A 12,250-nucleotide genomic window follows, 5' to 3' on the forward strand; every position below is an offset into this window, starting at 1 on the left:
TCGCCATGGCGAAAAAGTCCTTGGAGTCTTGGGGTAAGGAAGGCGCGCCTGTTTGCTCGGTTCTTTCGCTGATAAATCAGTCGAATTCGTGAGGGGGTGGTGCCCCGAAGTGCATTTGACGATGCGCTTATCGTCGAATGTGCAAGATCTCTGCGTGCTCGTTTCTCTCGTCGCGGACGAACCAATCTGGCTAAAGAGAGGAAGCAAAGAGGATTAAATAGAGGCGAAGCTAAAACAGCATCTTTAAAGTAGATCATATTTAATTCCGCGAAATGCATCGCGCGAATTGACTGCGATATATTCGAACGATTCTAATCTGTGTTAATCGAAAATTGATTATTGCAGGGATACATATATCATGCATCTTTTCATCTTTTTATTTGCGATATTTCTTATCACTCTGTGTCATAGAAGTACAAATTATTATTTTTAAGAAGTTTAGCGTGTCCTTTTATTATTTTTATTATTCCCCGATTCGTGAAATCGCGCAGATAAATTATAAATAATGCGAATCTGTTTCCGACTACCTCTGTTCTTTATCACAGATTTATTACACAATACGCTTCCGGGGAAAAACTGCACTATGTTATATTTCGCATCGCTGGACGGTATAGGCGGTTTCATTTACTCTAATGGAGTCAAACTAGGTTGGAAAAGGAAATTGGGGCGACTTAAACGAGGAAAAAGGCGATTCCCGTCCACGGGGCACCGGCTATAGCACTCTAAAGAATTAATGCGCGTCCCCTTATTTATAGTTATCGCCATTTAAAGCATATTTCCTGGGCCGCGGGTACGACCGCGCTGAAAATTTAATGCCTTCCGCTCCCGCTTTTGCCTTTTCTGCCTTGCAGATTCCTGCAAGGATCCTCGCGGCGGCACCGACGCCGACACAATGCACCGGGGAACCGTTAATCGCGTCCCTATCGTGCCAATGCGTTCGCGTGTGGCAACGGTTTTTTTTTTCCTCCTTCGAAATTTTCGCGCGTCGCCGTTTTAATCCCCCGACTATTAAATTTGTCTAACACGCTGGAATTAACGCGTCCCTCTTTTTCGTTTAGGTAGCAGATATTAGAAGAGAGAGAGGGGGGAGCACAAGATTAAAGACAAGACAATATTCGTAAAAATGTTATATTGGTATTGAAAATTTTTGGAAAATTAAAAAATCTTCATCTCGATCTTGAGTGAATTTTGCTAGCAAAAATCTCGTCTTGTATTGTCTTGTTTCGATTTTATTAACAATGTTTGTCTAATACTGAACTTATTTATTTTGTTTTTCGTATTAATTATTTTTATAAATTTGTTAATATCAAAAAATGTTTTTATTTATTAAATAAAATATTTTTAAGTCTGTGTAATATAATTAAAATTATATCTGTATAATGTAATGAATTTTTCTCATCTAATTTACACGCAAATATATATATTTTAGTTTTTTTTTTTTTTTTTTCTTTTTAAATCAACAATTTTGACAAGATCATATCTTGTCAAATATAATCAATAATCTTGACAATCTTAGTCTTGGTAAATGTTTGTCTAATACTGAACAATTGTTTAAAATAATTCAACAATATGTAATCTTTATAAGTTTTAAGTAGCTAAATAATTGTATAAAATATTATATTATTTATTTTGTTTATTGTATTGATTATTTTTCTAATTTGTTAATATAAAATTCTTTTTATTTATTAAATACAATTTTTAAGTCTGTGTAATATAATTATAGTTATAATTATATCTATACAATATAATGAATTTTTTCATTCAATTTACACACAAATATACATATTTTAATTTTTTTTAACAATCAATTTTGATAAGATCATATCTTGTCAAATATAATCAATAATCTTGACAATCTTAGTCTTGATAAATGTTTGTCTAATACTGCACAATTGTTTAAAATAATTCAACGATATAATAATCCGTTTTGAGTAGTCAACAATTTTAACAAGATCATATCTGTCAAATATGTCAATAATCTTGAGCTTAATCTTGATAACTAATTAAGAATCTTGTCTCGAAGTTCGAGACAAGACAGGACAATATCAAGACCAGTCTTGATATCTCGTACAACCTTAGCAGACATGTGAATTCGATCTTTGCTCTTCCTTTTTCTTCCACATGATGTCATGTTACGGATGTCGATGCGGTGCGTAATAATTCATCCTTCGCGCACATTGGGCGCGCTGCCGCTCTCGCTCTCGTGTTGCGCTGTAATTACGGTGTCGCATAAATTATGAACGAAATTACAACGTCGCGCAAAATATGGCGGATTCTACGTGTAATTACACTCTTTTACCCTAAATGATACCGACCAACTGACATTTACGCTTCTAAACGCAAAGTTTTGACGTTGAGTTGCGACAATGTTATCACTCGGCAGCCGGGGCTATATTAGCGGAATCGCCGTGCCATCTCGCCCCGCCTCGTGCCTTACGTCGTTCACTTCCACGTGTCTCGCTGTTTAAAAGAACGCAGACGGGAGTAGAGAGTGCATATACCTACACGTCACGTTCGTAGCCAGGGGAACCTTGCGCCACGCGTAAAAGTACACAGGTTGCCGAGAGGGGGTAGGAGAGAGAGAGAGAGATAGAGCTATCAGTGCCATAGTCACGCCGGGCTCTTTGTTTCGAGCGAGCGCGAGGTCGTTGTCCCAATTCCCTGCCTCGTATCGGTGTCGTCGTCGTCGTTGTCGTTGTCGTCGATAGAGATAACAGCGTCGTGATAATTCACGATTTAGCGACGCGCCTCCGGCGAAGCTAATAAATCCCCCTGCAGCTAGGTCGAAAAGATCCACGGCGCCGATATGGGAGATGGAAAAATTATTATTATTATTATCCTCCGACGTATTTCCTCTATATTTGTATTTGAGCGTGAGGAGAGGCGAAGATATCGTATTTTACAGAGGCGATATTTATTTATTTCTCGCGCGAACTTTGTCGCGCCCTTTTTTTTTACTGCTCCTCGCTATTTTTTTTTTCTTTTTACGGCTTCTCCCCCCATATATACATATATTCTGTATTTTTATTATTCGATACGATATACACGCGTGTTGTCAAAATAAACATTTTTCATCACCATCCATCCGAGGATCCGGATTTATTATCGCCGAGCGAGCGTGATATACCCGGCGCGATGAAAGTTTTCGCAGAGTTTACGTGTTGCCGATAATTCGTCCGGAATGCGTGTTACATCGTATTCGTATCGTAACGTCATTTCCTCCTCGAACGAGCACCCGCCGAAATTGAAAATGCGCGCGCGAGCCTCAGGTGCACACACCCTCGTAAATAATCTCCGTCGCCATCTGTCTTAATAGGTGGTCCGCGTTTGGCTTTGTGTTGTCCGATGGAGGGAGGGAGGGAGGGAGGGAGGGAGGGGTGGGGCGGGCGGGCGGATGGCATCGCGATCCGAGATGTATGTGTACGTGTACGCGTTATGCGCGCAGCTTGAATAAATAAACAATCCGGCATTCACACTGGCGGCGCATTTAATATTCCGCGAGGTGACATATGCGCATATGCGCGACGATCTCGCGACCAAATGTCACGATTTCGGACATCCGTGTCACATGGAAAATGGAAAATCGCATAAATAAATACCAATGCATCATCGATTCCGGCCCCCGCTCCACGTTGTTCCCATGTCCGAGTTTTTATACGACCGTTGCGGTCTTTCGAAATGAGATAAATAACGATGGATGAGAAACATGCGCGCACATTGAGGCAAGAAATTATATTGTAACAATTATTTTAAATACGCGCTTTATAATTTCATAAATTATGTGACGCATTTTAAATTGTATCAAGTTAAAAAATAGCCAGCGTTTATAAATATTAAAATATCGCGATAAATTTTTTACACACTTTCCGCTTATTTAGAGAGAATATCTGTCTCTTTATATTATATTTAATTAAAGGGACTTTGAAAAGCGATAAAAGGACGAATTTTTTTTCTGAATTTTATTATAAAATTTATCATCGAGAGTGCATTCGGAGAGTCGGGTTAATTTTTTATCGTTTGCAAATTTTAAGTTGACGCTTTTACGACCGTGCAAGGAATTTTTTCCCTTTTTCTCTGTCATTAAAAGCGCACGAGCAAACAACCGTTTCAACGGCACGAGGCGTGCTGGCTTTTATAGCTTCAGATTCGTTTCATGCGAGAGATTACGACATAACGACGTTACTCCAGTTTGCTAATTTAAGCTAGACAGCTTTCAGTTGATTTTCCACGATGGCGCTTTTTGAGCTACTTATAAAAAATTCACAGCACGTGTGTATACACACACATATATATATATATATATATATATATATATATATGGGACGGATATATTAATGAACGACCATTGAAATTATACGTCAAATAATATTCTCTTATTATAATTAAATTATTCAAAAAAATGGAAAAAAAAAAACATTCTTTAAATATTACCTAGTTATACAAAGTTATACAGATTAAAATAAAATTTTCAATTTTCCAATTAATTACTTTTAAACTTTATTATTTCAAAAGCGACGCGTAAATTTCTTTGCAATGCGCATAAAATAGTAATTCATATTTTATCACCATAAAACATTGCATTAAAATGTATTACGAGTTTATATATTTATATTAAAGAAAATTAAAAGAATTTTTCAAGTTTAATACAAAATATCCGGATATTTTTGTTCCGATCGAAAATTTCATATACAAATTTATTTGACGTATCCAAATAATACAACTACTCGAGTATTTGCAGTCATAGTACGTACATGCGTGGCTTAGTCTATTCGAGAGAGAGAGAGAGAGAGAGAGAGAGAGAGATAGAGAGAACGCATATGTATGCGAGAGAAAGTACGGGACGAAAGGATCGAGAAAAACGAGAGAGGAGTGAGAGGGGAGAACACGACGCTTTCCAATAATTTCTACGCTTTGTTGTAAATTTCCTTCCCCGTTAATTCGTGGTATTTTCTGGTTGTATTTTATAAGCTACCGGCTTTGCCTCGCAAATTGTTTCCAGGAATTCTCCGTACGCTGTTAAATTACTGTACTTTCACATAATATATACGTATGGCGGATTTTAGCTCGAGCCGCACTTGGTTCGAACTTTCGTTCTCTCGTTGGAATTTTTGCGTTGCGCTCTCATTTCCCGAGAGAGAGAGAGAGAGAGAGAATTTATTTTTTGAAATTAATTTCTTCCAACTACGCGTTCAACAATTTTTATTAGTGTGTACTTACTAGGATATTGTCTTTTTGTTTCAGACCATCGCGACGCTACCGAAACGGCCTCTGGTGAGTGCAAAATTATTTTACATTTCTTATTTTTAATAATATTATAGTTTATTGTATATTTTTTTTTATGTTGAATATTATAAAAGCTTGATATATAAATTTATTTTTACATATTAATTTATTATTTTATATGTTAATTTATTATTTTATAATATAATATAATTATTCATAATATATAATTTATATTATTTGTAATTATTTATAATTATTAATAATATAATAGTTTGATGTAAATGAGGGATTTTAATTATATCATATATGTACAACATTGAATTTACAATGTGTGTCATATACAAGGTGAATCAGTTAAAGTGTTGCAAACTCATATCTCGGAAACAAAGCATCTTAGAGAAAGAGTTTTCATGTAAAAGTTTTGCGACTTCGAAGAGGAGGACACAAGATGGTTTCAATTGGTTTGACCTTGGATTGAATCGCTTGAAGAGTACGTAAAGGTCACTTTTAATTTCTCAAACGGAAATCCGGAAATTTTTCAATGCATATCCTTGTAGCTTCCCTCAAGAACTTTTCAAAATACTATAATAAAATATTTTTTCGATAATTATTTTTTTAATTGTTTGATATTTTAATCTGATATATTTTGATATAAAATATCTCATATAATATTTAGTTTTTGACAATCTTACCGTATACTTTCATACACAGAATAATGAGACAAATGATACAAAGAAAATTGTTTAAAAAAAATATGTAATTAGATTTTTTTTTTTTTTTTAATTAATTGATCTATCTCATTATTCTATACATAAAAGTTACATTAAGATTATCGAAACTAAATCTTACGAGATATTTTCTATTTTATATCAAAATATGTCAGATTAAGATATAAAGTAACTGGAAAAATATTTAATAAAAAAATACTTTGTTATAGCGTTTTGAAAAAGTCTCGAGATAAATTATAAGAATATGCAACGAGAAATAGGATTCCATTTAAGAATTTGCAAGTGACCTTTAAACAATCTAAGATCAAACCAATGACATCATCTCATGTCCTCTTCGAAGTCATTAAACTTTTGTACGAAACATTTTTTTCTAAAATGTTTTATTTTCGAGATGTAAGTTTGTAACACTTCAACTGACTCACTCTGTATATATATATATATATATATATATATATATATATATATATATATATATATAATGTGTCTCTTAACATTGTATCCATCGTTGTTGACGATCAGAAACGCGATGCGCGGTTTAACGACTTTACAAAAAAAGAAAAACGAAATTGATGTCCTGCTCGTTTGATTCGAGATGAAAGAAATGTCAGAATAGAGACGTGTGACGTACCCGAAAGAACCGGTCGTCTTGAAAAATTTACGACTTCGAACTGGCGTGGAGGCGCGCGCGTAAAACGAAACGTTTCGGGCGATATAACGCCCGAAATCGATTGCCGTCCAATTTGCATATACTCGTTTTTAATTCCGCATAAAACTCGTCACCCTCGAGGAAATATCGTAAATAATCGTGGAATAAAAAGAGCGAATCTCGGCGACGAAAAAAAAAAAAAAGAAAAAAAATTCGAACATCCCAAGCGATATCGCCCCGGAGCACTCTGACATTTTTGATAGTCCATTAAACGACTTTTTGTCGCATCTTCAAGTATATTTATGGAGTACCCGCTGAATATGATTGTAAATCACTCGCTTGCGATCGCGTGAATCTTCGAAGGCGTAAAATCACTCGCAACGACCGGCACAAAGTATTTAAACGTTGGAATTATGAGTTATCGTCGACAAACGAATGCTAACAAAAAGGCCGTATATCGCTGTCCGTGGCTGATTGAATGGACATTTAACGAGCGAGTGTTAAGCCGTTTTACTATCGATGCGAAAGCGGAGCGAAGGCGGAGAGAAAGGCAATACGGGGCTCGCTCACGATCTGCTTTAACTATCCCGGGGTGATGAGCACGGGGGAGAGAAGCGCCATTAGTTCAAAAGTTTCCTCCCCCTCCCCTCCACCCAACAGCCTGTCAACCTGTTTTCGTCAGCGCGCCCCGTCTTATTCCGGAAGGCATGCGCGCGACGATTGTCTTGCGCCGGCATTTTCGTCGGCACGAAACTTTGAGGAGACTCGACGAAGGTCGCTTCTTCGATAAATAAGAAGGAATTACATCACAAATGAAGCATGAACGTAGACATTTTTCTTGTTGCGATTGTGTTGAATCTTCGAGTTTCTTGTTTGTCGCAAAATTTTTTAACAATAATTTCTTTAGAATATTTTTAAAATAATTTTGGAAATTTTGTCTCGACTGATGTCTGTATGATCAAGAATGTCGTATCGAAGGGGATCATTTTTAATATTACATTTCTTCTGTTCTTATTATTATTTTAGATCTCACAAATAATTATTTATCCAGAACTCTATCTTCGACATTATTCTCGATAGAAGCTAATAAGAATTATTAAAGGTGATACGAAATGGGGATGACGAAGGCGCTCGCTAAGATCGTTCTTTTTTAATTTCTTAGCGGATTAGAATTATATTTATTTGCGATATGCAGGGTGTTTGTAAATAAGAGCGAAGAACTTTGGAAGATATAATTCTTTGTTGAAAATTAAGATCTTTTATATAAACGTATACTCCTATATTCCTCTCTGAGGAGTTACACTCCTTCAAAAGAGGAGATGAAAACTAGGTGGTTTTTTTTTTTTTTTTTAAATTATAATTTTGTGTTTTTGTTCCATTCTTTTTCCAACATTTATTAGAATTTTGTTTTGCTTGCTTTTCTTATTTTTAAATTCAACTTCTCGAAAGCTATGCCATTTAGCTGTGGTTGCTGTGCATAATAATGTATTTTATATTTTTGTTCTTGAAAATTATTGATATTACGAAAAAAATAAAAGAAATGAAAAAGTATTTAAAGCAATCAAGCTGTCTAATGCATATTTTTAAACATTTTATTTTTCTAACCTGTCCAAAATTTGATGAAAAAAAAAGAAAAGAAAAAAGTTGATTTTCACCTCCCCCTTTGAAGGAGCGTAACTCCTTAAAAAAGAATATAGGAACATATGTTTATGAAAGATTCCCCCTTAATTTTCGACAAACGATCAATCTCCTAAAATTTTGTCCACTTATTCAGAAACACCCTGTATGCATATGTTATTTTGAGACGCAACAACGCGGCTTTTATGACGCGAATGCGCAAGTTAATCCATTTCGCTGTGAGCATCAACCATGCCATCGGTTGGCAACGTGTATAAAGCCGGTGTTAATATTTGATTTGCCGGTTGCTGGGCGACGATGCGCATGCCCGACGTATCTTCGGTTTCCTCTCTCTCTCTCTCTCTCTCTCTCTCTCTCTCTCTCTCTCTCTCTTGGCCTTCCTCCCTCTTAAATCCCTCGCCCTTAGCCGTCTCGCTCTCCTTCCCTTCACCATCCCCCCCGGAGAGGAAACTCGTATTTACGTATCTGTCGCCGACTCTCTTAATGGACAGGATTTATATCGGCGTTGCCGCTCACACTCCTCCACCGCGTCTTGTGTCTCGCGAATATAAGAATCGATCGACGCATTTGAACGGGATTCGGGACTCTCGACGAGAGTTCAACGATCCCTCGCGCGGTAAAACTCACCGCGAACGGCACGGTTACTTTATTTCTGGATAATTCTGGCCCGTTGTCGCTAACGTCTGGCGACGATCGATAAATTACGATAATTTTGATGCGGTCGCGAGTCTGCGGGTGGGCGGGGAGGGAGAGAGGGGGGGGGGTTGACACGTCGAAAATTGCTGAGAGATCCGACTCGATGAACTCTTGCTATTCTCGTTCGGCTCTCTGCCCTTCGCGGTTGGCAACTCCCGAAGGGGGTTAAACGGCGCGCGAGTCTCTCTCTCTCTCTCTCTCTCTCTCTCCGTCGAAACTTTTTTTTTTTTCCCTACATTTATAAAGCGAATATCGATTAACCTTTACGCGAGCGACGTGGCGAATCCGCCAATCAAGTATTTTTTTTTTTGTTTTTAAGGGAGATTTATTAATGCCTCTCTTGTACGATGGGGAAGAGAGTCTATAGACGGAGCGATCGTGCATAACTTTGTTTTTACCTACTTGTTTGACATTCTTCCGTGAAAAATGCATCGCGGTGCATACGTTGTGCTGCCACGTCCGTCATTAACATTGTAAGTTCTCTCATATGTTAATATTTAATCGCGTCTGATGGTTGCTGGAGCAAAATATGCGATCGTTAAGTTGCTAAAGTAAGCAGTTCGCGAATGTGAACGCTTTGAAACTCTCAAGTCTGTGTGTGTATATATATATTTGCCGAAAGAAAAATTTGAATATTTCATGAGATGATTTCATGTTTTTTATATGGCACGCTAAGAATATTGAATAATTTACGCGTTAGGTGCATCGCGGTACAAAACTTCTTAACGCTTTTGCTTTTATTTAGACGGACGAGATTCCCCAGAAACATGAAAGACACTGCAGAGGCTCTCCCTCTGTTACACTCCGTGGATATTTAAATTGTTTAGAATGTACTATAAGGCTCGAATGTATCCACTCGACTCTCTTTCCTATAATCGAGAGTCAAACATTTCTGCCTGCCGCGGCAAACATTATTCCGACGATTATTCCGAGACGTTACGTCCTTCTGAGAAACGGCGATTCCAAAGCAGATGGTCGTGGAACGATTTCGTAACGCGAGGGAGAAGAACCGTGTGTCTGAAAATAGACGACTTTGTTGCGGGCACGCGCGTCCTCGCTTTGTACGAGGAAACGAGAGGCCTGTCAGCTGATTGGAGTAGCGCCAATTTTTGGTGAATGAACCGCCGGCGGTCTCGTGCCTCTCGGACTATACGCCCTCTTTGGTAGTTTGTCCTCGTCAAGCTCGCGCTTGGCTGCGAAAAATAAGACACTTATATTTTTTTTTCTTCTTTTCATCGACCAACAGCTGCGGAACATATGATCAATTTGCATAAGTAAGACGTAAACATCTCGCGGATTCGTAATAATAAAAGCTCGATTCTAATAACAAAGTAGATGCGTCATCGGACTTACTTTTTTTTCTCTACAGCGTGAATCGAATAATAATCGCAAAATTGTCGAAGTCGATAATGACTCTCGTGAAATTATCGAGAAATATTTGCATGCCAGAATTTACAAAGACGTCACTATTCCCTCGATCGATTCCTACATCAAGCCCTTCAAGGGCGAGAGTTGACTCGTCCTACCGACTTAAAGGATTAACGCGTATGACTATTACCGCGACAAGCGGCTTTGATATGCTAATAAAGAACCAGTAACGCGATCTCGATGGATCAGGATATTGTCACCCGATAAAGATGTTGGACCGAAAGAACAATCGCGCGTGCGTCACGTGTGTAAAAGCTGACAACAGGCTTACGCTCCGGGCGACGATCTTCCCCTGGGAAGATAATGAAATTTCGCATGTGCGAGAATCGAAAATCATCTTCTTTGTGAGCACCCGGGAGCCCCCGGGAGGATCGCTGCCGATGGAATCTCACGGGTCAAGTTGACACTGCTGCGTACGTTGCAACGGACGAAGATGCAAATGCGGTCGATATAATAAAAACAGACTTGGATACGTAATATTTTTACTTATAATGCGGCTCTTTTAAAAGCAAGAAAAAAGAAAATTTTACGTTTGAATAAAATAGAAAATTTTTAAACGATCATTATTTTTTTACTTTCTTAGATTTTTTTATGCTATTTTATTTTATTTTAATGTTTTTGTTGTAACTTGTTATGTCGATTTTTTCTCATTTATTCTTTCAGTATCTTATCCTGCGTTTTTTGTTGATGTTGAAATTTTAATTTTATTTATTTTTTTTTTGTACTAAAGAGACTTTTCTGTTTATAAATAAATAATAAATAAATTAAATTAAAATAAATTAAAATAAATAAAATTAAAATAAAATTATAAATAAATAGAATTAATTTAGAGGATTTTATACGGAATTATAAGGCAGTTTTCGTTGCAGAAAAGAAATCATTTTAATCACACAGGATGTTTACTGCAAAATTATGGGAAATCTGGAATTCTCAGAGATAGCCGCCTCGCGCGGCCTTTCGTTTATTTATTTGCGAAACCGTTAGACTTAGCTACCGAGAACACTATTACGCGCACGAGCGTCTCGTAGCCGACCGACTAGCTGGCCGCAATGTTTCTTGGCAGGGTAGAGCAGGTCAGGGCTGGTAGTAGTAGCGATACCACCGTGATAACCTTGCTCGATAAGCGTGGCGGCTTGCATTTCCGTTAAGTCGTGCGTCCTGCCGTGATTGAGCTATTTACGAGCTAGTATGAAACGCACGAAGCGTCAAGGAATCACGGCATAAAGGAATCATCGTGAAAATTTACATAAGACATTCTTCACTCTTAATCCATCCTCAGCTCTACCCTTGATGAAAGGGCGTCAAGTATTATCTTTGTATAAATTATTTTATAATTTTATCGTTCATGGCCGATACGATCCGTCGAGGTAGATTATTAAATTCGAATAAAAGTCATATTTATATCTGGTGAAAAAATTTTCCGAAAGATTTTAGATTCCAATCATCACTTCCTCCGATGGTCCATCGCGAGTTTCGGGACTCAGCTTCCGATTTGTCCGTGGCAATTTTTGAGCTTCCCATGAAAATTCGATCATCGGTGGGGAGGGGGGGGGAGGCGCGTACACCGGGGGGGGAGAGTGACGCGCGGAGATTAGTCCGCATATCGAGGAGGAGATGGAGCGAGGGAGAGCGGGTTTCCGACTCCGCGCAATAGAATCGGCGGGATCATTTCCTTGAATTTAGAAAACTGTGAAAATCCACTCCTCTCCATGGATTTGGCGCTACGGCGCACGCGCGTGAGCGAGCGGGGTCAGCTTACGACGAGCAAATTGGATTCGGCGCGCGCGCGCGGACGACGAGATAGAAATCGAATTGCGGGGGTGGGCGGGGAGGGGGGATAAAAGTGTGTCGGGGGCAACGGAAACCGTTTCCGTTTTCGAATGCTCCCGCA

The 12,250-nt window shown here is 38.1% G+C and overlaps 1 protein-coding gene and 1 long non-coding RNA gene across 14 annotated transcripts in view; one reads left to right on the forward strand and one right to left on the reverse strand.

Moving 5' to 3' along the window:
• LOC126852534 (growth factor receptor-bound protein 14-like) overlaps positions 1 to 12,250 on the forward strand; it is a 293,126-nt gene that overhangs the window by 167,140 nt on the left and 113,736 nt on the right. For all 7 annotated transcript variants that reach the window (XM_050597430.1, XM_050597431.1, XM_050597433.1 and 4 more), the window contains exon 8: positions 5,242 to 5,271. In XM_050597430.1, the coding sequence (XP_050453387.1) occupies positions 5,242 to 5,271 (30 nt within the window). The remainder of the gene's footprint in view (positions 1 to 5,241; positions 5,272 to 12,250) is intronic.
• LOC126852612 (uncharacterized) overlaps positions 1 to 12,250 on the reverse strand; it is a 268,456-nt gene that overhangs the window by 37,360 nt on the left and 218,846 nt on the right. The gene's annotated exons all lie outside the window — the stretch shown is intronic.

Source organism: Cataglyphis hispanica, chromosome 10, assembly GCF_021464435.1.
Source record: "Cataglyphis hispanica isolate Lineage 1 chromosome 10, ULB_Chis1_1.0, whole genome shotgun sequence".
NCBI classification, from domain to species: Eukaryota; Metazoa; Arthropoda; class Insecta; order Hymenoptera; family Formicidae; genus Cataglyphis; species Cataglyphis hispanica.